General features: G+C 40.4%; 3 protein-coding genes and 1 non-coding gene across 6 annotated transcripts; 1 reads left to right on the top strand and 3 right to left on the bottom strand.

Moving 5' to 3' along the window:
* Positions 1-6,841: 6,841 nt before the first annotated feature.
* On the bottom strand, positions 6,842-9,895 carry nrm (nurim). Its single transcript, XM_034094649.2, has 4 exons — positions 9,701-9,895; positions 8,936-9,129; positions 8,629-8,805; positions 6,842-8,003 (listed from the first exon to the last, which is right to left on the bottom strand). The coding sequence occupies exons 1-4, from the start codon at positions 9,849-9,851 to the stop codon at positions 7,701-7,703; spliced, it is 825 nt and encodes a 274-aa protein (XP_033950540.1). The 5' UTR covers positions 9,852-9,895; the 3' UTR covers positions 6,842-7,700.
* Positions 9,361-9,433, bottom strand: trnak-cuu (transfer RNA lysine (anticodon CUU)). Its single transcript has one exon. It is a non-coding gene; the product is annotated as a tRNA-Lys (tRNA).
* Positions 9,896-10,247: 352 nt separating the features above from the next.
* On the bottom strand, positions 10,248-12,247 carry limd1b (LIM domains containing 1b). 2 transcript variants are annotated; one of them, XM_034095076.1, is made up of 7 exons: positions 12,106-12,247; positions 11,826-11,927; positions 11,582-11,649; positions 11,401-11,463; positions 10,798-10,928; positions 10,579-10,630; positions 10,248-10,462 (listed from the first exon to the last, which is right to left on the bottom strand). In XM_034095076.1, the coding sequence occupies exons 1-7, from the start codon at positions 12,137-12,139 to the stop codon at positions 10,379-10,381; spliced, it is 534 nt and encodes a 177-aa protein (XP_033950967.1). In that variant the 5' UTR covers positions 12,140-12,247; the 3' UTR covers positions 10,248-10,378. The 2 variants fall into 2 exon arrangements, with proteins under 2 accessions (XP_033950967.1, XP_033950968.1); XM_034095077.1 differs by lacking the exon at positions 11,401-11,463.
* A 2,348-nt stretch (positions 12,248-14,595) lies between these two features.
* cdcp1b (CUB domain containing protein 1b) lies at positions 14,596-27,215 on the top strand. 2 transcript variants are annotated; one of them, XM_034093988.2, is made up of 14 exons: positions 14,596-14,653; positions 14,815-14,883; positions 16,631-16,855; positions 17,626-17,967; positions 18,985-19,197; positions 19,694-20,035; positions 20,683-20,898; positions 21,357-21,713; positions 22,610-22,969; positions 23,610-23,807; positions 24,061-24,417; positions 24,983-25,339; positions 25,432-25,513; positions 26,047-27,215. In XM_034093988.2, the coding sequence occupies exons 2-14, from the start codon at positions 14,820-14,822 to the stop codon at positions 26,552-26,554; spliced, it is 3,621 nt and encodes a 1,206-aa protein (XP_033949879.1). In that variant the 5' UTR covers positions 14,596-14,653; positions 14,815-14,819; the 3' UTR covers positions 26,555-27,215. The 2 variants fall into 2 exon arrangements, with proteins under 2 accessions (XP_033949879.1, XP_033949878.1); XM_034093987.2 differs by lacking the exon at positions 14,596-14,653 and having other exon boundaries at positions 14,703-14,883.
* The last annotated feature ends 282 nt before the right edge of the window (positions 27,216-27,497 follow it).

The following is a 27,497-nucleotide window of genomic DNA, read 5'->3' as shown; positions in this document are numbered from 1 at the left end:
TGTGCTTAGAGACACATGTTTGTTTATTGAATTAGAGGTCACAATGAAAGGCCAGTCAAGAGATATTAGTTTGCAGAGAACCGCACTAATTCTAGTTGGACTCTTGTGTTGACATAGGCTTAGTATCTGTGTTGCATTTTGCCATTTAAAAGTGAACACCATAATCACTTCCTCGTGTCTTTCTGAGTCTCGTTTGGAGGAAGTAAAGAAATTAAAAAGAGGAAGTGAGCAAAAAAATGCAGTGTGACAGGGAGTTTTGGTTAGACCCAATGAGAAGCATTCCAACGCCTTCAATTCCTCGCAGTATGACTGTCAAACTGTAATTTTCTTGAGACCTAAAGTTATTTTAGCATAATGCTGTTTCACTTCTTTCTCTTTACATTCTTCCCCAACTAAGAGTTGGCAGCCTGGCGTCAATACTGTTGAGGGTCAGTGTGGTCAAAAAATCCTTTGCCAAGACTGCAGTCTAACAAACCAAACACCTCTAGGAAGCAGCCATGTAGATACAAAGACAGATTTGTCTGAGGAAGGGAGAGCTGACTCGACAAAATTGGTAGAACTGGTACAAGGGAACAAGGAAACACAACACACTCAGTTCTAGACTGAACTAACCAGCAGTTTAACCACTGTTAAAAGGAAAAATATCAATTAAAAAACACTATAATTCTTCAGGTGCAGTAACACATGAATACAGTTGGATTCATCAACACAAGGTGGTTTAAGAAAGAACAGAACACAATTATATTTCAGCTCTGCTCCCTCTGTTACATAAGAGTTCCTCATCCACTCATCCGCAAACAAGGATTGCATTCAGGTAAAAGTTAAAAAGGAGGAAATAGAAAGTCCAAATCTGAACTGTGACTCATTAAGATTCATTTAAAATACTGGTCTTTGCATGAACCAATCCACACAGACAAGCATGTGATGTTATGTAGGCAAAACGCAAACAAATAATGGAAGGAACATTGATCTGGCTTAAACAAACTAAGGGGTGCTTTATTTAACACTTTGCTGTTGTTTGCATTCATAGTTACCCTCATTCTGGCAAACAAAGCAAAAAGCAGTTTGCTTTCACTTTCTTTCTTTGGTTTTGAGTGACAGAAAATAACCTGTAAACCTCAGGAAATATGGAGGTATTGTTGCTGCCAATACATGTTTAAGATTCCATTACATGTATAAGTTGGTATAATTGTTTTTACTTTTACCCTATTTTTTTTAATCAAAGGGTAAAAGTAAAAAGTCTGCAAAATAACCAGACCTCAGATGCAAATGGCAAAGCAGATCACTCTAGGATTGTATGGCTAAGAATCAAGATGCCGTGCGTGATAAGGCTTTAACTGGCTTAGGTCGGTGTCTGTGATTGTACTTCTCAATCAAAAGGGATGTTCTCTAGATAGAGAGAGGATTCTGCTTGACAACCAGGTGATGCCCTCTGAACTAACTCTGAAGACATTTAGATATATTACGCTCCCTTTCTGGCTTACTCAATCGTTTGAAATCAGTATTCTCCCAAACCGCCATTTTTGCAACTTGACATGTTAAAGTTATTGGAAGAAGCAGACATGTTGCTTTTTTGGTACTACTTTGTGTATAGTTAGGTAAGGTAATGTGTCTTTGCTTGAATTTATCTGTGAAAGGCAAACAACAAAACTAACTTCTTCCACTCACCCTTTTTGGAGTCGCTCTGTTCTTGACTAGACAGGATTTCTCCAGATTCTGATATCCTCCAATCACCTCGATCTCATCCACTGTGGGAAACTTCTTCTTCGCTGGCTCGTTCCCAGTGGAGGGCGACTCGGCCTGCTGCGCTGGGGAGTTGGACCCTGCTGCGGGACCTGTCACCCCTCCTCCTTCAACAGGCTTTCTTGGGGTGACCGTGATGGTGGCACCTCTCCTCACTTGGCCCCCAGAAGCACTCCTGATGGAGAACAGCGTGGGCGATGGGGTTGGAGATGGAGAAACACTAGGAGACTGAACAGGCGGTGTGGAGCTGGGGGAGGAGGCCGGGGTCGGGGCTTTATCCGAGGGTTTCAGAGCATTATCTGGGGATTGGCTCCTGAGAATTGAGTTTGTATTTTGGTTGGATTGTTTGAGCTGATTTGTCGGTGAACAAACACGCCAAGGACACACTTTGACCTTTGATTCTGGTGTTTCTTGGTCTTTCTTCGGGGTCTTGACGTTGTCATTCACCTTGTACTTTAGCACGCCTCTTAGGCTTTGCTGCCCCTTTTTCTCTTTGTCCTTAAGAGGAGTGTTTGGTGATGCACAAGACTTCAGCAGTTCCTTCTCTTTCATCTGAAACTGTTCTATCTGACGCTGTATCGTCTGAACTCCAGGGGTGTCCTCATCTGAGGAGGCTTTTCTGTCCCCCTGCTGTGCATTTGATAAGAGTGGCTTCACTTTAACTAGATGCACTGATGGGATGTCGACAGTCCTGTCCCTCAGACACATGGCCGACCTCGAGCTCACTGATTCCAAGTTGTAGATCCGACTCATAGCTGTGATGGTGTTGGGGTGCGGCTGCAATGGGGAGAGAGAATTCTCAGAATTGAGAGGCAATATATTTTCCTCTACCTTCTCCTCTGACTGCTGCTGTATCTCCTCCTCCTCCTCCCTTCCTTTTTCTCTCTTCTCGAGTTGGGCCCTGTGTCGCTTTAGCTCTTCTTCCACATGTTTCAGGGGGTCATTTTCGTCCTCAGATATCGAGAAGCTGTCAGAAATAACTCCGGTGGTGGAAGTTGTGTAGCCGCTTGGTACTTCTTCAGCTCTGATGGCTTGTGAGACAGAAACAGGAAGTTGAGGGCAGGTTTTTAACACACTGACTTCCTGCGTGACGTCAAAAGCAGTCGCGGTTGTCTGCGCTGCTTCGTCTTCCTGTCCCCTCTCGGCTTCGATCGACTTCTTCCGCATGTGAGGTGCAGCTTCCCTCTCTTTCTCTATTGCTGTTGTGCTCTCGTCATGCTTGTCCCCGGCTGTTGGAGTGTTTTTTATGTCTGCAGCTTCACTCCCACTTCCATGTTGTGCCTCTATTTGTCTCAGAGTCTCCAGCTCTTTTTGTCTAATTTTCTCTCGCAGGGACTCAATGCGGCTCAGGGGTTTTCCAATCCTCCAGCTATCCCTCCTCTCAACCCCTTTACCTCCTTCCCAGTTGCCGCTTTGACCCACAGACTTTTTTCTCTCTGCCATGTCTTCGGCAACATAAAACACACTCCTGGGGATTTGAATCTCAAGGGGCCCTGGAGAGATCCCCATGGGTGGGATCCTTTTTGGAGATCTGGGCGTTACATCATGACTGAGATTCTCTGATCCAATATCCTGATATGAGCCTTGGGACTTGTCAAACACCCTTTCTCCTCTGCTGTAAACGGTTGTGTCTCCTATTTTTTCTATTTTATTTATAAGCTCCTCTGTGTGTCGGGACAAAACAGAGTGTGTTGGGAAAGGTCCTTGTGTACTACTCCACTCCGGCCCTCTGTTGGGGTCCCTAGATCTCTCTGTGACAACACAGAGGAAACTGGAGCACTCTGTGAAAGCTGATGCAACGTGACTCTTCAGTGAAGGTGGGATTATGCCTCCAAATCCCTCCTTTTTGCGGAAATCCGACACCTTTCTTTTGCAAACTTGCGCTTCAATCTTTCCCCCTGCCTCTGAATCTTTTTCATCATTAATTTCCCTTTTTAAAGTCTTCTCACCTGTCTGTCTCTTGACCTCAGCTCTTGCTTTCCCGTCCTGCCTGATTGTAACTTTTCTAGCAAACGAGATTCCTTCTGTGTTCTTGACCGATGCCACTGTGAACCCCTCGTCTCCATCCGCATCACATGCCCTTTCCGCAGCCCTTGTGTCAACAGGCGTCACTTTCTTAACTTTGTTGCTTTGTTCGACGGCAACACACATTTCTGATTTATTTCTCTTTTGCATGGGCCCCTCATTTTTATCCATATTTTGTAATTGTCCATCTATAAGCTTTCCAAACCGGCCTTTATCTGAAAGCGATGTGCACCCCAGTTTGATCTTTTCTGTGGTTTCCTTCCCTACGGCTGTAGCGTCAACCCATGCCCCTACGCTCTTTTCTGAATGTACCCTCCCACACCTTCTCCTTTCATGATGCCCATTGTCATCCAAACCATTCTCCTTACTGCTGATGACTCGATCAGAGAAGCTTAATGAGCGTTTTGGCACACCTTTCAACATCAAGTTTCTCCCATCTGACTCAGACTGCTGGTCATCTTCATCTCCAGAGTATTTCCTTCTCCCGGGCCGGAGTAAATTATCAGAGCTTTTTGATCGAGACGGAGGCTTTGGGTGCTGTCCAAATTTACTCAGCAACTGACTGACCCTCCCTCCTCTTTCAACAAACACGTTGTCGTCCAAGCTTTCCTCCCTGTCGTCTTTTATAACTGTCGCCTGGCCCCATGGTCTGTCTTTGTCTTTTTCTCTCAGCCAAGACATGTCTGTTTTGATCTCCCTGCAAAAGCTCTTCCTGCTTTCATCCATGCTGCATTTGACCTCTCCATCCTCTCTACCTGATCCTCTCCCTCTCCCTCCTCCTTCTGGACTCCTCTCTTCAGAGCTTGATGAAGGCTTTATAATCAGAACCTCAGAGGCTCGGATCTCTGTTATGCTCCCTCCTCCGGCCAGGATCTCCCTCAGGTCCATCTTCAAGCCTCTCTGCCCCTGGTGGTCCTGCTCAGGCCTCTCTCTCTCCGCCTCCCTCCATCTACCCCTTCTCTCATCGTTGCCTATCCTGTCCTGCTCGATGATGATGATGTTGTCGGCTCGGAAGGTCCGAAAACATGATTGTGGATCTGTTTCCTTTTCCTCCCCGTCTTTTCTGACTTTGAGGAATTCCCACTCCCTGTTGTCATCTTTAACTGACTCTTTCCATTGGTTGCTGTTCTCTCTTTCTCTTCCTTGACTCCTGTCTCTGCTCCTCTCTTTTTCCCGTCCTTCACTCACATCTCTGAATCTCTCTATTTTCATCTCTACATCCCTTCCCAATCCCCCATCTTGACTGCTTGGGCTTGATTTATCTTTTTCCGTCTCCTTGGCTTCTGTCTCATCCACTCCGTCTGCATCCTGGCCTTTCCTCCATGCACTTTGTGTGCGGAAAAATGGGTTTTCATGAACTGGAACTATAGCTTCTTCAAACACCTGACTGGCTGGTTTGATGTCTCCATCTTGCCATAACCCCGGGTCTGGACTAAAGGAAAGTTCGCTTTCCAAATTGACCGTCCCAAAGCTGTCGGTGTCACTCAGACCATCAGAAGCAGATCTGACATCCACCTGCAGCAGACAGACGTCCGTCTCCTTTTCCCTGTCACCCAAACTGTCCAACCTCGCCTTTCTCCTCTGGATGATGCTTCGCTTCCAGGCGGGCATGCTGGCATACTTTTCCTCCTCCTCTTTCTCCCTCCTTTCGCGATCCTCCTCTTCTCTCTTTTTTCTCTCCAGCAGGAGTTGTTTCCATTCTGGCAGAGAGGTGACAGACATCACAGAAAAGGTCGGGGACAAGAGGATCGCTGTTCTTCTTTAGGGCCTCTGGGAATTGTCTGTAAATAAGGAAATGATGAATCAAATCAATTCTCTCTCACAACCATGTTAAAAAGAGGTGTACACAACACAAATATTAAACTTTAAGGAAATGTAAAACTCTATAAGAGTATTATCAAATGGATATATGTTAAATACTCCTTATATATTATTATTATTATTATTATTATTATTATAATTATAAAGATATGCAAATCAATGTGAAATCACCTTGTGGGACAACATTCATCAGCACAACCTGCTGTCCTAGTTTACCGTTTGTTTAACTTAGTACAACTTTTAACACAAACATTTGAATAAACTTAAAATGTGTTTGCTACATACTACCAAAAAACATTGTTGATTCTGTGTGTAAAATAAAACTCACCAAAACCCCAAAGATATCAGTGTATCCGCCTCAGATGTCATCTTGACTTGTGTCTGTCTCGGCTAATGCGCTCCCCTCCTCCTCGACGACAAAATCTCCTTCCACAAACAGATTAATCTCTTCTGTTGAAACAGTAGCTTTTTAAAAGACGTCAAATCACCCCACGACCTGACTGTGCATCAGAGCATGTAAAAACCTCCGTCCTCGGTATAGTAGTAAATATTTCCAGCCTCGGAGCAGCAGCACTGTAATCCTATAATTACATTAAATTCTGTCAGGAGAGTTTAGTGGCACACACCATATTGTCGGACCTAAGAAAAGGCGTTTAAATAACACAGCCGTCTGCCCGGGCAACAACCCCCACCCTCGCCTCGTCCCATCCTCCTGCAGGGCTAATTGGAAGAGAGGTGGAGGGGTGTGTGAACAAAAGCTGCAGGCCTGATCTACTTCTCTCAGATGGCATGTTTTTAAAGGACTATTTTATTAGTTTCAGGAATTATTATTTGCAATTTCATGTCAGGACACAACATGCAACTCTCCCTCCTGTTACGACATAATTACTCTGTAGCTATGTTAGTTTGACAATAAAGAACCTTGAAGCTTGTTTCAGCCATCTAAGGAACGAGACTAAGGTCTTAATTTGTAAAGATGTGAATATAAACTAAATCCATCTGAAATGGTTCAAATAAAAAAAGAGCAAACAAGCCAGTAAACATCTTGATAAATGTAACATGATACACAACAAAATAGGCATTTAAGTGTAAATAGGACAACTGCAGGTATAACGTTTTCCTAGTAATGCATTTAACATATTTCATGGTTTATTTCTAATTATTTTATTTTTGCAATCAGGAGGCTCAATTTGTTTACATTATTTGTTTCTTAAATTATTCACATAAACAGTATTTGACTAAATATGACTCCCTGTTATTTAATGTCTGCTCCGACAATTGTTTTTTAATCAAAGATAACAGTACTTTGAAGTTTGAGAAATAATAAATGGTAAATAAAGATATTCTGATCTGATTAATGATGTGGGCAAAGAATACTAACTGTGTTCAATTGGTTCATTATTGTTGATGTGAACCCACCACAAAGAAATACATTCATTATCTCAGAAATACAATTATTTATTATTGAAGCTGTAACTTGTGAAAAACAAACAGCTTTTTGTGCTTTTACCAGTGTGAAATCTTAGTTTGACATTTAATAACAATTCCATTTTAAATGAGTGTGCACGAATATAGCGTATGGAAAGTAAAAGCCTATAAAAAAGAAACTATACGACAAACAAAATAAATTCTGTTAAATTGCATTACTTTTCATATGAAATATAAAATAAAAATTATATTATTGCAATAAAAGACTAACCTGATAACCTTAAGTAATCTTTAAATTGTAACATATAAAAATATTCTCAAAAATATAAAAAAACTACAATGACCTGGGATTCAGATCCACTCCAAAATGAAAATCCAAAAAGTAGTTTTTACGTAATCTTGTTTACAAACAAACAAACTAAAAACAATAATCATATAATCTCCATGGCCAAGGTAACAATCATTTGTTCAAACTGTAAAACCTTTTGCATAAAAACTCTCGCTTTCTAAAACTACATATACAGTGAAATGTTTAAAAAATACAGTGTCAAGTTGAGTGTGTCTTTTGCAATTTCCAGAAATGGCCAGATCATCTTTAGGCTCATTGAGAAGTCTGAACAATATTTGATTCATATAAAAAACAGCAGGCAGCTTCACAACGCAGTGGTAAGAAGACCTTTACTTCACTTCTCCTTGGTGTTGCTGGTGTTGGTGCTGCCGTGGTGCGGCTCAGCAAAGACCTGCAGCTTGCTGTTAAGCTGGACGCAGAGGTAGGCTAAATCCTGTTTGTCCAGAGAGTGTGCCAGGGCCAGGTAGGACGACAGAGTCCCCGCCAGCAGGAGCCTATCCAGGGACAAAGCCGGCAGGAGCCACAGCACGACGCCCAGCTCCAGGCACACCGGGTGGCGGAAGTGAGACAGGAGGCGCTGGGCACCTGGGGACTTGTGAGACAGGGGGTCTCCTAAACCGAGACACTCGTAATACACCTGAGAGAGAAGAGGTAAAATAAGGCCAAGCAGCAGCACAGACATTTTTTAGAGGATGTCATCACTGTCACAGATTCCACACTTCCTGTATGCTACACCCAGTTTGTTCCTATTATAATATCATAAAGATATGAATTATTGGCAGTTAAATTAAATATAATGTTGATCCTCTTGATGTTTTATCTGACCCTGCTCAGGTTTGTTCGGTATGAAATATTTGGGGTTAAAAGTTCAATTCTGCCTTTAGACACAAATGGGTAGTAATCTAAACTAATCCCAATTTGAGATGTCGTTAGAGTTATGTTTTTTAATGCACATTTCTTTGAATACCTTGTGTAATTATTGTTCAGAATTAAATGGTACAGTACATCTTGCTCAACTTGTAACTTTTCTTTGTGCTGTATGCATGTGCTCAGTTATGGCAAGGTAAACTTGAGGAAACTGAAATTAAACATTAATAAAAATAAAAGCAGTAACAAATTCAATAAATATTGATATAGGACAGATTGAAAACTATAGAAAATACTATAAAACATAATACATTGGAATTAAAGTGGTACAACTATTTTCTGTAAGGCAAAGTATCCCAAACATAATGACTTAATAAGAAATACTAATAAGTTACCTGCTTGAGGCCTAACAGTTCAGGGTAATCAAAGAGCATGAGGATGCTGCAGATGATGGCCCAGCAGAGGAAGTGCAGGCTGAAGCAGAGCAGAGGGAACCAGACGCTCCAGGGTGCATGACGCACTGACCACAGACAGGGGGCGTCAGTCACAGGCTGCCAGTAACGCATCAAGATCTAACACAGGAGGAGAGTTGTGTAGGAAAACGTGTATAACAAAGCCAAAGACACGCTCAACTTAAACTGGTGTTTAAAGATGCTATTTTCCAAAATGCAGTAAAATGTCCATTTAAATGTGTTGCAATACCTGGAGTGCCACTACAGTGCTGAAACAGTATGCCGTCCTGTTCAGGGCCCCCAGCCCTGACTGGAGAGCCTTTTTGACCGGAGCCCAGGCGAGCACACTGTGCTGTGTGATGAAGAGAGCCAGCAGCCCCAGATCCACAGCGAGAGACCCGAGGACAGAGCTGTCCCGCAGGGCCACAGACCACGGTATGGAGTCTTAGGTAAGGGCAAATGACGTAAAGAGAAAAGTCATTTTACATTCTAAACACCAGTGGGGTATGAATATTGTTGTGAATTAATCAAAGGAAGCTACGTGTTTGGTTTCCAATTTCACCACGCAGAACTTGGTGATATTGTTTTATGAAACAGGATTTGACATTGCCAATTTCTGTCTGACACAACAACAACAAAATACCATACATGCAATGCTGCCAACGAAAAGTTGTACGCCCAACGTGGGGCTCGAACCCACGACCCTGAGATTAAGAGTCTCATGCTCTACCGACTGAGCTAGCCGGGCACTGACCCCCACTGGCGCATTGTTACAACTTCAACTCTATCTCAGTCCTACTCTCATTGCTGATAAAGAGACTGGCACTGGTGGTAGAATCACGTACAAATAACAGTTGTGTTTTGCTAAATTTCAAATACGTATTTCATGTTATAAAATACTATATGATACAGCGTAGCAGCACTGACAGCCATCTCATGTTAGACTTCATTAATGACCTCCTCCTCTAAAGTTAGCAAACTTCGCCCGGTAGCCAGCAGCAGCGGTCTAGCTTACCTTGACACAGTGTCGTGTCCCCAGTGATGTTGTCGTAAATGGCTCGGAATGATATAAACCGAATAAAGTCGGCACCGGAAATGAAAACAAATGCAAAGTTTAGCAGAGAAACAGCGACGAGAGCCCACCTACGCACCGTGCCCGACGCCATTTCAATCAGCGTTGATATTCATTTACCAACTTCCAGAATGGTTTCTTCCGGGAGCACAGTTTGTGGAAGTATCGAGTATTACCACATGATATCGCTACTGGACCAGTCTTTTTCGGTTTGATTTCCCTTTTAGGTCTTCCTACAAGAGCACACATTATATTGCATATTGATGATAGTGTTACTCATTTGTTTAGTTAAGTTGACATAAGGGACTGTTCAAGTTAACACACATGTTTTTAAAAAAAGGCTATTTTTCATGCTTAGTTCCTGTCTAGGGTGTCTTACTAAAAATGTTACAGTCAAACATTACTTATCTGCTGTTTTCATACTGACTACAACTCTAACAAGAAACAAAGAGCACAAAACCAAACTCAAGACTTTTGCTCAAAATTGGAGTGACTTTATTGCAGGAAATTGTTCAAAATGCTACACATTCATTAGCTTAAATGTTATATTCTTAGTTTTACATTTACAAAACAAATATGTCAGAAAAACACAGACAGGTGTATGTCAACCTGCACCAGTCTTCAAATGAGGTTAACTTCACCCCTGTAGCACTCCGGGTGGTAATTTCTGTCAAATGATACCACTCGAATAGACCCCCGAGACCCCTGAAACAATACAAAAAGAAGGGGAATTTGTTGAAGTGTCATGGTGATATCAGTTGAATGTTTGGCCTTTAACACCTGTAGTGTCTCCTCTTAATTTATCAATGCATTCAGCTCACCTCGGTTGGCAGTATCGGCTCTCTGCATGCAGCACACAGAGGAGCTTTGACCCTGAAACCATAAAGAAGTCTCAGTAAAAGGTCACAGAAACTCAGAAGTGAAGACACTCTGGGTGTGACTCATCTGTTGTCTGTCTGGCACGGTTTGGTTTCCTCTTTTGTCTGGAGTGTGAATATAAGGGCTTGGCCCATTGTTGTTGTTCTGTGTAAGAAACTCACTTGTGGTAGTCGCTGACACAGTACACTCTGCTCTCTGCGTCCACAGTGAACTGCTGCCCCTCCAGGCTCTGTCTGCAGACCACACAGCAAAAGCAGGACGGGTGGTAGGACTTCCCACGAGCCTGCAAGACCTGACAATGCAAAACAAGCTTTTAACACAACGTGAGAGCTGGTGGAAAGCTGGTGGAAAGTTGTAAAGTGCCTTTTCTCAAACACTGTAGGCCTTATGTACAATTATAAAGTCATTGTACTTGCACTTTTAACTACAATACATTTATTTTATAACTTATATTGCTTTGCATATTCAGAATATTATTGAAAAAATATTTGTAACATATACAACTGGAAAAAGATACGACTGTATTCATCCCAAACACTATATAGCATGACAACACATATTAATGCATCAAATATTCTAATTCAGTTACAATAAATTGAAACTCTAAAATAGTTTTTGTGTTAATATGTTTGTACTTTTACTTTAGTAATATTCTGAATGCTGGTATTGACACTTTCATTTAAGAGATCTGATAACTTGTTCCACCACCGATGAGGTCATGCACCGCATATAGTATAAAACACAGTAAAGTAATACATACTCACCATGTCCATTAATAAAAACCCACAGCTGTTACACACTTCTGATGATGGATGAACCCCTGGGTACTATGACAACACTTTATATGGTTAATTGCCAATATTTCTCTGAATAATCTAGGTCGATCATGTTTGTGTAATATTTTACTCAGTATAAAGGTAACCTCTAAATAAAGGATGTTCTTACCATAAAATCTTTCACACAGTAAATTCTTCCTGACACTGTATAAAACGGCTTTCCTGTGAGCTTTTCACCTGAACATGAAACAAAGGACAAAACACAAGGTGACCTATTTGCATAATGCAACATTTGATGACATACACAAAAAAAGAAATGTTTTGATAAAGAAAACAACACTTATATTCACGTTCACAAGCGGGTTTAAGTAATTTAAAATGCAAAACATCACCCTCACATCAAGATGACTCACTGCAAACACAGCAGGTGAAACAAGTGTCGTGGAATAAATGTCCCATCGCACGACAGGCTCTCCCTTCCCCGTACACCGCTTTCCTGCAGCCTGTACAGCTTCCTGAACACACAACAAAGAAGAGAAACACAAACAAACTGGTTACGGGGAACCCTACAGAAGAGTGTAGGTGCCAAGCAATCCAAGAATTAACAAATGTGTAGAATAAAGTCAAAACTTTGACATTTTGAGAACCAAAAATAAATATATCAAGAACATTTCCGGAATGTTAATTTCTTACCAAAGTAAAGACTGGGACTAAAACTTGGGTCCATCCTCCAGAGTATTTCTCCAGTTGTCTCTGCCTGCTGGAGGCTTACAACTGTCTGGGGTCTAATGTTATGTGCTGGGCAGACAGCTGTAAGTGGAGCTGCTATCTGGGATCATGGGTGTTGCATTCGGTGCTTTTGCTCTGAGACTTCCTCAGACCCTCTGACTTCTCCATGGTGGCGGAGTGGGTGGCAACAGGCAAGACCAACTAGTACCTTTTTGTACAATTTAGAGATACATAATCTTTATTTATAAATGATGTCATTGGATAATATTCATTGATATTGTGTGTATCACTTTCTGGTATATTTTATAATTTTATATTCTGCTGGCTAGTTTCCCCCCTAAGGTTCAGTTTAATGTGTATCTATAATATTACATCATAATCTATTTGTAGATAATGTTTTGTGTTATGAATCTGAATGTTCAAATTCATTATCAGATAAATGTTCTGAAGTAATAGAATGGAGAAGCAAATACCTAAGTAGAAGTACCTAAACATTCTACAGAACCTGAAAAATATATTAGTTATTTCCCACCACACACCCAAGATGTATTCAGATCTCTTGAGTAAGTTAAATGATTGTCAAAGTACTGCAATTCAAATATTGCGTATCTCCTAATTTTAGTATCAAAAGGCCCTTTTTCTTTGAGTGTTACAATAAATATGATTAATGCATTAATTGAAAAGCAGCTTTCTCTGTTGAAACTGATAGAGATGGAGCTTGGTTGAATGACTTGATGCACAGGTAGTTTTGTGCACTGGTTTTCAATCCTCTAGGAGGTCAGAGGTCAAGCAAGGCAAATGTAATTGTGTGGATAGTAAAACATAATGTTAACTAGGAATACAGGTTTAGATGACATAAAACAGCATACATGCAACTCTAGAACAAAAGTATTCCACGTGTGGGCCGTCTGACATGTAGGTTTCCACATCATTATTTTTACAGTGTGCCAATGGGTGTGGTCATACTACCCCGAGCGATGAGTCTCTATGTATTACTGTAAACTCAACAATCTGTATATCCATGAGGAACATTTTGAACAGGATCCCTGAAACCTCTTTCAGACATTACAACTTGATGCTGCTCATATATCTTGTGTTACTGCCCTCATGTGGACCGTTCAGGCATTTGATATCCTATGACCTAGAACCAGGCCCACCCAAATAACAAATGCTGTTATTTGAGCCAAGATATCAGAACTAATTGTAGCTAAACAATTTAGTTGCCTGAATTTAGTTTGAATTTAATGACTCTAAACATTACTTTTCTCTTAGTTTTTCCTCACATTGTCTTGGAATTTATCTGTATATCATCAACAATAAACAAGTATTCATAACACTATTTGACACATTGTGCAAACTATTATTTCTGTACACTGCATCAATAGCACATTGTCAATGATCTTATCTGATACACTTTAGCCATGAAACTCCCTACAGCACATGTTTGGCTCTCCTAGGTCTGCTACAGTAACAGTGGAGGGGAAGTGTGTGACAGCTGCTGATTCCTCACTGAAGTCTCTTGTTCAGACCCACTGAAGCTGTTCACCACACCGCCCACTATGCACTCCGTCAGACTGGTTTAACAAAAAGCTTGGAGTCGTTTTTGTTTGAATGTAAACATGTGTGATTGGGGAGACCAACATGTCCTTACACAAAACACGAGTGAGCGCTTTCTTTCTTTCCTTTTTACCATTTGTACTCCTTCCTAGGCTATGTTGAGTGATTTAAGTTAGGGGTTTAAAGGGGAACGAATGATAATGTTGAAAACATGACTTCAGGGTAAAAAAACTGATAAGTTTCAGACATGTCACATTCAAACATATTTAATGATAAATAGGTTAAGCTTAGAAAACTGTACCACAAATGTGTGTTTGCAAGACGTGGTCTTGCCCTCAGGTATGTTTGTTTCTGTGCAGGAATGTCTGCGTCATGATAAGGCATGTGGAGGCAGGAGGAAAGCCTCTGTGACATGGGAGTATTATTCACAGCATAGACATACTATCTTCACACCAAGCATACACACTAAATGATATTTTCATTATCATTTCACCATGGGAAAAAAAATGCAACTGACTAAACAAAACCTGACTTTTAAATGTAAACACATTACTCATTCAAACTGTCACCACACGTATGACATCATTCTAATTAAGTCCTGTTGTCTATTCAAATAATACTATCAGATTAGCGGTATTAGAGGTAGTAGGCTACTATTAATTTTGGGTAATTCAAACATCCTCTATTTTGAGCTCTAGTTTCCACACCCCTGCTCTGCCTTCACATTTTTGGGAAACACCGCACCATGCCAACTATCCCTGGCTCTTTATAAATAGGGCATCCATTGTGCCACACAGTGAAGGGAGTCATATTAGGACCCAGAAGTCTTAACCGTGTTTTGCAGCGCTGCAGTGTCTCGGCTCAAGGGTACAACGGCAGTGCCAGATCCTCCTCACCCATCAAGTTTGGGCAGGTAACCGTAACGTGCCTGAGGTCCACGCCCTCCTGCGCACAGGTAATGCAGAGCAGGAAGTGGCTGTCAACGCCGTCGTTGTCGCTGCTACATGAATGATAATGCAACCGTGTATTTAGGAGAGAAACAGCACCTTATATATTATCTTTTTTTTTTTTTTTACTTTTCTATCTTTTTAAACAACCGGAAAATCCAATTTTCAGTGAACATGTGGCTTTGTGCGACCTACGCGCTCCTGGGACTTTTGTTTTTGACGGTTTTCGACTCATCAGGTGGGATAATAAACTGTCTTGGCAAGAAACATATGTTCTTATGCTGTTTTGTGAAGCTTTGTTTGTCAATGCTCTCACTTTTCCTTTTTAAAGAAACGGCTAAAGCAAACATTGTGTCTTAATTTCAAGTTTGTGCGAATTGGGTCAAACATACAAATGAGTTGAGTGCATGCTGTCTATTGTGGGGAAACGAACTCAGGCGAAACCTCAAGCAAAGAAGTAGTCATGGAAAGCACTCTGGCTAAAGCCAGCCGTTTTAAAAGCTCAATCAATTAAAAGATAATAGCAAACATTACGTTAGCTTTATGTACAATTTACTGGCTTGACAGTGGAGATGAGAGGCTACAGCACAAACACAGTCTGTGTGTGACTTCTGGACCTCCATTTTCAAAAGGTTTATGATGCATTTATGGAACTTCCTGGGGGCATGAAATCATCATGGCTTCATCAATGATTGACCTGCAATCTGCTGCTGAGCTATCAATCTGGCAGGCGTTTTATCATTGTTTTTGCTAGATTTAAACTCAGTGCTTTCCCCTCGCTAATTCATATTTTGGGGAAAATGTCATAAGCACAATGGAGGATTTGTTCTCTTTTATAGTTGTTGTGCAAATGATCAGATGTACTTCCTTTCTCCCTCTAAATATGACTATTTGAACCCTGTGACTCCCTTGACCCAACCAATGTTTACTGTCACAAGAAACAGTACTGCACTGTTGCTCTGTGGTGCTTTCAAGTCTTTGCAAGTTCAAATGGTAAATTATTTGCTTCTTTTTATATGTGAGCTAACTGCACTATGCTTTCAAAACAGTAAGTGTTTTTCAGTGAAACTACAGCTGCTATATAGCTTTACATCTGCTGGTGTATCACATTTAGATGGAACTAACGTTGTCATCTAAGTCTGTAAAAGGCAATTTTCCTAAAGGGAGAAGTTTGCATTTCCCACCTTTTTTAGAGTCAAATATTACAAAACGGCAGTAACTGTTTAAAACTGGTCCACCTCGAGTTCCTATCTTTACCCACCACTTTGGTGACTCACATTAATGTGAAGTCAATACATTTTCTTTGGTCCGTCACTACACACCATGGGGATAGGTGTGCCTGATACCACTCTGTTTGCTCAAGTGTTTGTGTGTGCAAGTTTTGACCTTTTATAGCCTAAATACTGCTGAGGGGTTGAATTTACATTAAATAGTTTTCAGGAGAGCTGCTCAAACTGATCAGTCAGCAGATTCATATGATCAACACTCATACTCAAGAACCTTAAACCAAAGAATGTTTTATATTTATGTCTTTATCAAACATGCTAAACAGTTATAACTACATGTCATGATAGTCCCTCCAATGGTTGTTGAGATATATCAGTCTGGACCAAAGCAGTCAACGAACTGACAGATATTTCCATACTAAGAGCTAGCTAGCTTATCCAAGATGTACCTTTATGACTTAATGATTCATTTGTTGCCAAAATAGTTGCAGATTCATTTTGTTGATCCACTAATCAATTTATCAACTTAATGTTTCCATGTTATCCATGTTATTTATGACATGGAACAATGATGCTTGCTTATGTTTGTGCAACATCTAAAGACTCAAGTCCAAATGAGGTTATCTTCCTTTGCACACTATCCAACATCTGACGTCCTATTGAAACCTAATCCAATCATAGATCACATATTTACATTACGATGACAGTAAATAACATTTTCATGGAATTTGCATAACCCTCTGTGCTCTGCTCCCTCAGAATGCTTACAGACGGCGGTCCGACCTGACAAAGGCTCGACAGTGACGGTGTCCACTGAGCTGCCGCTGGATCAATGCGCTGTGTGTACAGTCAGTGGGGTGAACGACACACAGACGTCCTGCCACTCCTCTCTGGCCCTGGTACCTGAGGAGGAGGTCAAACTGCTGCTCAACTGCTCCCAGCCCCTCGAACAGGGTTACACTGTGACGATCGCCAGTATCATTGGTGAGTTTTCTAGAGTTGCTCTTGTTCACGGACTTAAAGGACAAAGTATAGTTTACTCTGAAAACTCCTTGGCATGTATAGATTTTGAAATGAGAAACCCCTGATGAAGAGTTGTGTGGTTGTGGCTGTTATCAGGTGGGATAATTTCACTTTTCAAGGGTCAACCTTCTCAACAGCTACCTTGAGTTAAAGGACCTGAAAACCAGCATTAGTTTCCTCCAACCCGAACATCATGGTGACTTTTGATAAATCGTACATTCTTGGGATAATACAATTCCTATGACATAAAGATGTTCAATACACATACAAATATAATTCGGCGGCGTGTGGCGCAGTGGATAGAGCCTTGGTGTTGGGATCAGGGGGTCACAGGTTCAAACCCCACTGCAGTCAGCATGTCGTTGTGTCCCTGAGACACCTCACCCCAAATTGCTCCTGTGGGGATTGTCCACAGTGTTGAGTATGTAAGTCGCTTTGGATAAAAGCGTCTAACATGTAATAATTGATACACTTACACATTAACTACATGAACTGCACATTCACCAGAGATGACATTTCTAAAGCTAGAAAGGCCATTTATTTTAGATGCAGTTTTTACATCAATAAATTAAATGCTCCGACAACAAACAAAAAAGAGTGAAAAAGAATATCTGGGATTTTTCGTTTGGATACTTTCAAAGTCTAGTTTACTCTGCTGGATTCTCAAAAGTTGCCATTCCCAACTTTAAACCAATCTGTGCCTCCTTTTCCTGCCTTTATTTATATTCCAGAGTGCACCAAGGACACCTGCTCCCCTACAACAGTACAACCTCAACCCTCCATCCTCACAGAGTTCAGCAGGACCTTCACCTGGGAGTTAAAGGCTCCTGAGAAGACAGTTGTGAGTCTGGACATCCTTGGAGATGGGCTGATGAAGACGGCACAGCCATGCTCTAATGGATTTCAGTATTCGGTGACAACATCCAAAACAAGCACCAATGGCCGGACTGAGTATTGTCAAGGAGGTTCTGTGACTCGTTTGGACCTGCTCAATGCAGCTGTTGTGTCTCTGCAAGTTAAACCACAGGCTAAGGTCGACTCTGTGGGGTTCCAGGCCTCCGCTGGACCGCTAAGTAAGAACAAATGTCTTAATACAAAGTCTGTAGTAACATTTATTTAGAGCTGCATATCTCAAGTTCCTTTACTTATGGCTGAACATCTAATTCCTTAAGTTAGGTGTTAGTAAAGCTATGTTATTTAGTATTTTGAAATCGTATAGTATTGTTGATTGAAATGCTTTTAATAAAGTTAGTAACATTTCTAACACAATATACACAGATAACAAATAGCATGCTGCTAAATGTTAGTTAGCATAACGTGATATTTCCCTCTCATTCTGAATTGCGTGAACATTTTCTATAACTTTAAAACCTATTTCTCAATCTATTCAGGTTTAAATAAAGCAAAGTCATATATCTACATTTATTAATGATTTACAGTGAATTTTAATTCCAGGTTTAATCATTTTTCCTTTGAAATATAATGCTACATCAATATTTGTTCCATTGATCATACACTACAGATATGGCAACACATTGACTAGAATATAGGAGAGTTAAAGAAGGGTTTGACGTTTTTGGATACAGCCTGCTACATTTATTTGCTTTAGAGGAGAAGATTAATACTACTCTCTATTTAGCGCTACTGGCAGGTTAATTTAGCTTAGCTCTAAAGACGGTAACCAAGGGGAAGCAATTTATATCTATATAGGATTAAACAATTGTGATACTGAGTGAGTTATAGAGAAGTGTTGGTAGGCTCTTGTAATTACCTCTGGACCAATCAATGCTAACGTTGTGCCCCTGTGTTCTAGACTTTGTGCTAAGATAATTAATCTGGTAAAGACTTTTTGTAAAGCAGTGGTTTCAATCGCCTCATCTTACTTTGGCCTATTTCCCTTAATGTTTAACTTTCCATTAGGTTTTAATATGTGCAACACAAATTTACTTTGTTTAAAATGTGCGAGTTGCTACAAAGATTTGAGGAAGGAAAACACTCAAATTTGTGATGGATTTACAAATTGCTATTGTTACTGGTCTGTAACCTTGTGTAACCTGGTCTCTGTATCACTCTTCTCTTTACCCCTGTAGAGGGCCGAATAATGGTCATAACTGTGGATTCAAGCACGACAGTGGTGCTCAGCCGGGACGAGGAGCCAGAATGTGAAGTGTGCTCTGTCGGAGGCGCCACTCCTGACTGTAGCCCCTCAGAGAAGACCCTGACAAACGTGGAAAAACTCTCGCTGGAGTTCGGCTGCCTGAAACCTCAGGATGTGTACAGCGTGAAGACGAAGAAGCTAATAGGTGAGAACGGTTGAGGCTACGACATGCCAACATTTACTCTAATAATTTTAGGATTTGTGATATTACACTTTGAAATGAGGTTGAAACTTCAAAATACAGAAACTAAGAAAGATATGTAAAGATGAATAAAGCATTTAATTATTTATGTCACAATCACTGACTATTTATTTAATCAATTATTTCATTATTTATTTTTGTATTTATTTTATTTATTTAACAGGGACAGTGCACATATATTAACATTTCTGTAGATGTGCCAGAGAGATAATATTTTTCAACTGTAGTCCCTGGACAGATTTTATATATATTTCAGCATTTAAAAAAAAAGGTATTATTCATTATTTTTCATCATTTACATGTACCGTATATTTGGTGTGTATACTGTATAAGCTTGTTTCTTTAACATGCAGGCTAGACTCTCTGCTCTGTATCCAATACATATAGAAATATCTGTTTAACTATATTACATTTAAAATGTATTCCTTCTATTCCTCAGAGTGCACCCAGAGCTCCTGCACTCCTGCTGCAGGAGAAGTTGAACCTGACCCCTTCAAGGATTTCAAAAGATCCCTCACATGGGACATTACTGTACCAGAGAGGACTGTTTTAACTCTGGACTTCCCTGGTGGATTGAAGGAGATATCTGCAGCCGAAACTTGCGAAGATAGCCACCAATACTCAGTGAGCACGACTAAGAGTGACGGAAATACACAAACTAAGAGATACTGTAAGAGCGGGACGGTCGCTAGTCTGGATCTGCTTGGAGCTACAACTGTGACTGTGGAAGTTCCCAAAGACGGTGAACTGGGCCCATTCAATGTCAAAGCAGCACCAAGAGGCAAGTATTCCCTCAGTCTGTGGCATGATAAAGAACAATATGTTGTTAACAGAAGTTAAATACAAATATCATAAAATATACATATAAACAGATGCTATTTCTTTTTAAATAACACAAATATGTGTGTGTGGGCACAGTTTGGCAACTAAAGCTTTAATGTATCGCATATCCTAGTTTTTGTTTTGGGGTTTTATTTCATAGGGAAGCTTCTCTTAGATACCAGGAAAAAAAAGAAGTGTAAATGTGAGCAGGGTATTATAATTACTTTTTGTTGGTGGAAATACAGGCAGAGAACAATTGTACTGTATCTAACATGTTTCCCAATACTGTTAGATAAATACGGAAGACAAAATGGAGGAAAGGGAAAACAAAACAGTTAAATATACAATGTACCTTCACAATAACAATTAAAGCACAACAATACAAACAACAACCACCCTGTTTAAGGCTTGGTTTATTTCACTTGGTACTAAACCATAAAGACAAATCAGTTTGATGCTAGTTTGTAAAATAATTGAGGATCTAATCTGTAGTATAGTACAGAGAACATTTACAAGACAATTCATCCTAAAGGGGAACAGGAATGTGTGAACCACATTTCATGGGACATTTTCTGTGATCTTGGTATTAATTCTGTTTTTCTTTAGGTAGTAGAATGATGTCCATTGTGCCCGATCCCAACACCATCATCATCATCAGCAGGGTGACCACAGAGCCAGACTGCAGTGTGTGTGAGAACAAGGGGCCCAAACAGAAATGCAAACCAAATTTCCTTACACTCAGAGATCCTGGCAACACCACAGTAGAGTTCACCTGCCCTCAACCTCAGGATGTCTTCACTGTGGAGATCAACAGAGAAATTGGTATGAATGTAGAAATGTTTTAATACTTTTCAAAGTATATTTCCGAGCAATGAGGAAGCAAAAAATAAGGGTAATCAAGCAAACATGTAGGTCAAAGTATAGCGAATCATTTTGCTATCACATTCACTTTCAATGTAGAAAACTGCAACCTTAATTCCTGTTGGGTCTCTTCACATTTCACTTAATCAACATCCAACTTAAGTTAGTTTGATTCACTTTCTTTCATTATTTAAATGTTGTTTGTCTTTATGGAAGTTTGACAATAAAAATCCATTCAGTTTTGAACTATGTTTTGCTCTTTTCGAGACACTTTCACATGGCATAGTATATTATTATTATTATATGTTTTAATAATCTCCTTCACTCAATGATAAGTTACTTGTTTGCATGTATTAAGAACACAGTTATCTGGTTGGGACAATACTTACTCCCTTATATTCTCTTTCCTACGAATCCAGACTGCACAGAGGCCGCTTGTTCTGGAAACATCGTTCAGGCCGAATCCTCGCTGTTCCCCGACTTCAACCGGACCTTTACCTGGGATCTGAAAGTTGTCGCCACTAAGGCTTTCCAACTGGACTTTCCCGAACCGGGAATGCGACAGATTCCCAACGAGGAGACCTGCCCGGATGAGCACACATACTCTCTCGTCACATATCTGCGCAAGGGGCCTGCAACCATTGGTACCTTCTGCAAAGGAGGAACTGTGACGACCGTCCTGGCTCGCTATAAGGGCCGCATGTCTCTGCAGGTGCCTGGAGACAGGAAGCTGGATCCCATTGACTTCAAACTCAATGTTGGACCTGAGACCAGCAGTAAGTTAGAAGATTTCTTGGTTGGATGATATTTCTGTACCCTGCCAAATGTTTGGTCCATCCCACCCCACATGGAAGACATCACTTCATATCAATCATCATCCATCATGTTACAAGACATCCAGTCTTCATTCTGTTTTACACAAGCAGCAAGTTGGCACCAAAAAACACAAAACTAAAATGTAGTTTTAAGTAATGTAGACTTCTACAAATGTTACCACAGAAAATAAGAAACTAAATATTAAATGTTTTTATGTTTTGTGTCCTTATTGGGACTTCAGACACAGCACACAATGAGTCAGGAGAACTCAGAGCAATTATTATAATATTAATAAGAAGAATACAAATAATATCTTATTTTATAAATCCTTATCAAAACAAAGCCATACGTGCTTACATGAAGAAAAGAAAATGAAGAAAAGGTACAGCAATAGCTAAATAAGAACTGAAAAACATACAACTTAAAAAAGGAAGAATTCTTAAAACATAAATAAAAACTAGAGTCTGGTGAAGTCAGGGTAGGGAGTGTACTAAGAAGTATGTTTCAAGGTTAGCTTTAAAAGAATCCACTGATACAGCCTGCCTTTTATCCTTGGAGTAACTTACTTACCTACGTTAACAGCAGAGCTTGACATAATTAATGTAAATTAAAAAGAAAGTAAACTGCAACAGTTTTTATTGACAAAAACTTTATTATAATGAAAACGTTTTTATTTGAATAAGATAGAAGTCTAAAATACCAAGCTTTTTTAAAGTCAAATAAAGCATGACAAGAAATAAATTGACTAAATATAATAAAAACGTAAGGACAGGACTTAGACTAAATAAAGAAATAGCTGACATAATAAACACTAAAGCCTTTTTTTTAACACTATTCTCTCCTTTTTTCTCTCCAGTGGTGGCCATAGTGAAGGTCAACCTACTGCGAGGTGCGTCCGAGACAAACTTCATCTCTGCTAACTATCCGCGGGACTTCCCTGATGAACAGCAGATGCAGTGGGACTTCACGGTGCCCGGCATGCACAACTACACCATGCATATCACTGATCACACAGCTCCAGAGTGCCTCAACAATGAAGTGGAGGTGGTGTACCAGAAAGAGGGCAAGAAGGGGACCAAAGTGAGTCTGACGGATCCTCAGCCGCAACACCAGCAGGGCAACTTCAACATGGTGCTGAAGAACTGTGAAACCAACCAGACGCTGGAGGGACTCAGCCTGAACTACAGGGTGTCTGTGATGAGGAGTGGACATCCAGGTAGAGTGTTTAAACTTCCGACCCTCTGAGAGTTATTTAACTCAGAGAAACGTGATGAGAAGTGTGCTTGTGTCTTACAAAAAAGGCAAGGAAAGGATATTATATGTATATAATAGATATACTGTAATGTTCCGGCAACTTTTATTGGTAAATGCAGTGGCTGCTTGAGAAACAGGTAAATGCAGCAGACAGAATATCTGTTTCGTGCAGATGGTTAGAATGAATGAATATGAATGTATGTAGTAGAAAAACTATAACACCAAAATGCATATAGTCAAATACATGTACTTTTAAATGATAAAACAAACTAATATAATCTTCTAAAATAATATAGCACAATGCATACTTTTATATTATATGTACTTTTACTTTTAACACTTAAGGTACATGTTTCTGATACTACTTTTGTACTTTTTACCTCATTCACTTTTTTAACGCGTGTTTTTTAGACTATGGTATTTCTACTTTAACTTTAGTCATGTTTGAGTACTTATTTCTCTTATGAATTGCATTTAAATACATCTAATATGTGCAGAAAATGGACAAAAATAAATCCCACCAAGTGTTGTTTTAACATGATTTTGTATAGCCTACAGTTTTCCCAATAAAAGACTCCCTTTAAATATTGTCTTTCTTACAGTTCTGTGTGCAGTGGATCTTACCAAACACACAGGAGTGTCCCTGCAGATCGAGAAAGTGGGTTCTGATCCCTACTGTGAGATGAGCGTTAACTCTAAGGTAGAAAAGAAGATAACCGTGGCTGCAGGCACTAAAGCCAGCCTCTCCTTCCTCGACTGTCCCACTGAAGATGTACGCCTGACTGCCAGTACAGTTATTGGTAAGATGATTTTATTTTAAATGTTTATGCTTTTTTTGTTTTTCTTGTAACTGTAGAAACCTTTTTTAAGTCATGTCTATCACAGTTTCCTTGTTAAAGAAATATTAAAGGTATAACGTTCATAATGGCATCTCTAAACACTCATGTTTGTATGAATATGAGCCAGAGCTTTAAGAACATTAGCATAGCTTAGCATGAAAACTGGAGACAGGCAGAAAAGTAATATCATTTTGTTTTTCTGTTTCAATAACAGGGTGCCAAAATGTGACTTCCTGCCCTACGACCCTCCTCGCTGTACCCAAACTGGACTCCTGTCTACCGATGCCCCTCCACAGCTTCACCTGGCACCTGTCCGCCCCTCAGGACAGGACCGTGGAGCTGGAGTCGCCCACAGGAAGCCTCAGACAGTCGCTGCCTGGCCAGGAGTGTAATAAGTCCGTCTCCCTGCACGTGGCAGAGGGCGATGGGTTTCCTGTTGGAGATTTCTGTGCTCAAGGAATGATCCAGAAAGTCCAGGTGCAAGGCAATGTTTCTGTCACAGCCACGGGCCGGGACTTCAGCAAGACCGGGGGGCCGTTTCTCAATGTCAGCTACAGTCAGGATATCCCAGGTACATCATGAATACACTCTTTATATTTATTTATATATGGATTCATCTGCAGGTTATTTTTTCAGCCAATGGGTTAATGAGTTGTTTTTCTTATGTATCTTTCTTTACAACTACTGCACCTTTTTTGATTAAATGTCTTATTGGACCAACAATCCAAAACCAGAGATATGCCATTTAATATTATATATATTAAAGGCAACAAATTGTTTATTTAAAAAAGCCTGAATCTGAGAATTGTGGGCATTTTAGCTCTATAACGTTGTCCTTTTTATTTATGGCTGGATTTGAAATAAGAAAGTTCTAACATGTTAATCAAGTGGATTTTTATTTACCAAAATAATAAATTAATACAAATGAAAAATAATTAGTTGCAGCCCTCTTAAAAGCTTTCTATCTGCACTCTTCTGACATTTGTAATGCTGCTATATGTTGTGATTTTCCAGTGTAATTAATAGAGCCCATTCCTTTTACTTCAAAGTTCCACACAGGGGCACTATTGTTCCACAGATCCTGGTGAATACAGTCCTGACACTCAGCAATAATGCCATCTGTTTTTTTTTTTTAGAGAGCATCATTTACAGAGTCAGTCAAAAGGAGTTGTCTCCCACCCTGCTGGCCACCCCCAACTGGCCTCAGGGTATGAAGCCTATGTCCACCGTGGCCTGGATCGTCACGGTACCGAGTGGGTACGAGGCACATGTGCGATTTGTCAACATCAGCCAGCCCAAATGCAAAGACAGGCACACCTCCATTAAGGTGAGGATGCTGGGGGCGGAGGAGGAGATGATGAGCCGCAGGGAGGACGAGCAGGCGGAGGACAAGCTGACCGTGCCGCAAAGTTTCTATCTCAACATGTCCAACTGTATACCTGAGGAAGGGGAATTTGCTGCACTGACTAAAATCGTTCTGCAGAAGAAATCCAGTAAGAAAGCAGGACACATTCAGGCCTTTTACAAAAATATTCCATTAGGCTAAAGTAAAGGATTTAATTTATTTATTGTTATTTTATTACAGATCTCTTGGCCATCCTCCTTGGGATAGCAGGAGCTCTTCTGTTGCTGCTCTTAGTGCTGGGCCTTTATTGCTTCATCACAAAGTGAGTACACCTGTAGCTTTGTTAACATCGCGGCGCTGTATTTTCCAAATTCTTAAATATAAAAGTAGCAAACCTACCATTTTAATCCTACATCACAAACTGAAGAATAAAAATGTTTGAGTATTCTTGTAACTTTGGAAAGAAATACACCCCATATGGATACAGTACAGAGGAAGGTTTTGCAAATATATACAATTAACTATAGAACATTTCAATCACATTTGGTTTGTAGAAAAACCCAAAACTGGTTCAATCCTAGTTATAAAAGGAGTTAAATTCTAATTGGCTCTGTCAGTCAAAAATATTAACAAATACAGAAATGGAACAAAATAAAGAAATTATACATTTATTAATACCCCTCAAAAAAGCACTTTTCAACTCTAAATGTTATTTATGTATTTTTTCATATTTTTGATTGCATTCTTAGGTGTGTAGTGATATTTTTGTCTTTATTCTGTAAGATTAGTCTGTAACCACCTACGTCTTTTGACTCTTTCTCATTGTTTATGGTCTGCATTTATCTTGTCAAACAGGAAAAAGAAACAGGACAAAATGAACATAGAGTCGTCCATCTACATGGGCAAAGGGAACATGTTCCGCCCTAGTGACAGGCACTTCACCAAAACTCGGTCTGATAACGAGTCCCACGTCTACGACTCCATAGACGATTCGAGGGTGTACGGCCACCTGCTGGGCGACGTCAGCTACGCGGACAGCATGCAGGACCACTACAACGGGGTGCAGACGGACTCCTATAAGACATTCACCGGTCCCACTGATGCACAGCTGCCTGTCATCAAAGAGCCGGACCACGAGCTTGAGATGGATCAGTTCAATTCGTTCCTGGACCCGTCCCAGTCCTTCCTCCCGCCCCGTCCACGTACTCCCATCAACCGGCAGGACAGCATCGACTTCGAGGACCGCAGGATGGTGGACAATGAACTGTACACATTCAAGAGCACAGGGGACATAACCACCATCCGGCTGTCTGGTGTCGACATGGATTCACAGCCCTCCATTATATTAGAGGACTCCTTGTAGTGTGTCAGGACTGTAGCTGCCTGCCGGACCGCTGTTACTGAATCATCCTGACAGTGCCGAGTATCTTTAGACTGTACTGATGTGAACTCCGTGCCTCGATCACACTCAGGGAATCTGAGATCGATGAGCTTCTGAATGTGATGAATATCTCCTCTTTGTCCGCTATTTCTAAAGCTTCAAGTGAAGCCCTCTTCTTTACAGTTAGGCATTTTGGGAGATACCTTTTTAGATTTGTTGCAGAAATGTGAACAAGAAAATCGATTCCATTTTCAAGTCTGCCCAGTAAATACACCTCTAAAGCTCTTAATGATTTATACGGATTCAACAAACAAGATATAATGTTATAATCCGTGGGCTTTAGAGGTGTTGGTAAGTGGGAGATATATAGATACAATTAAGATGTCATAGATAAAAAGGGTCAAAATGTAACTTCTCATCCAACTTTCAGTAAGTTAGTAAAAAATGAGAGACTATTCCTTTTTAATGTTTGATTTGTTTTATTACATCTTTGCCTATGTGGCATGGATTCAGGAGCAGGGACAGTGTCAAATGTGCAAGTACCTCTGGTCCTTGTTTTGTTAGTGTTTTTATATTGTTTACTTGACTTTTAAAGAGATTTTCTGTACCTGTAAATATAATGTAATTTTTTTTGCAATAAATTCTAGAAAAATGGTCTGAAACTGTTTACTTAAAGGTGACCTATCATTACAAATGCATGTTTGTACGTCTTTTATACATGAATGTGTCCCTGGTGTGTCGGGGAACTCACCAGAAAATCAGCAGAAAACACAACCCTCTCTCTTTTCCTCCATACCCAAATCTCTAAAAACGGGGCTGCAACGGATCTGATTCAGACTGATCCAGATTTGAATTATTTTCTACGTCACAGAAGTGGTGCTCTGGCCAACTCTCCACCTATCAGGGGAATGTGGGGTTGGGCCGC

This window comes from Pseudochaenichthys georgianus, chromosome 11, assembly GCF_902827115.2.
Source record: "Pseudochaenichthys georgianus chromosome 11, fPseGeo1.2, whole genome shotgun sequence".
Lineage (NCBI taxonomy): Eukaryota > Metazoa > Chordata > Actinopteri > Perciformes > Channichthyidae > Pseudochaenichthys > Pseudochaenichthys georgianus.
This window is presented reverse-complemented; position numbering and strand designations above follow the sequence as displayed.

Bases quoted from the DNA above. Each gene is read 5' to 3' on its own strand.
- cdcp1b (XM_034093987.2), top strand. From the start codon at position 14,703: ATGAATGATAATGCAACCGTGTATTTAGGAGAGAAACAGCACCTTATA. The intron at 14,884-16,630 runs GTGGGATAATAA...CTGCTCCCTCAG, and splicing joins GACGGTTTTCGACTCATCAG to AATGCTTACAGACGGCGGTC. The intron at 20,899-21,356 runs GTATGAATGTAG...CTACGAATCCAG, and splicing joins GGAGATCAACAGAGAAATTG to ACTGCACAGAGGCCGCTTGT.
- nrm (XM_034094649.2), bottom strand. From the start codon at position 9,851: ATGGCGTCGGGCACGGTGCGTAGGTGGGCTCTCGTCGCTGTTTCTCTG. The intron at 9,130-9,700 runs GTAAGCTAGACC...CCCTTACCTAAG, and splicing joins GGACACGACACTGTGTCAAG to ACTCCATACCGTGGTCTGTG. The intron at 8,806-8,935 runs GTATTGCAACAC...CTCCTGTGTTAG, and splicing joins GCACTGTAGTGGCACTCCAG to ATCTTGATGCGTTACTGGCA.
- limd1b (XM_034095076.1), bottom strand. From the start codon at position 12,139: ATGGACCCAAGTTTTAGTCCCAGTCTTTACTTTG. The intron at 11,650-11,825 runs GTGAGTCATCTT...TTTCATGTTCAG, and splicing joins TTTCACCTGCTGTGTTTGCA to GTGAAAAGCTCACAGGAAAG. The intron at 10,929-11,400 runs GTGAGTATGTAT...TTGCATTGTCAG, and splicing joins GGTTTTTATTAATGGACATG to GTCTTGCAGGCTCGTGGGAA.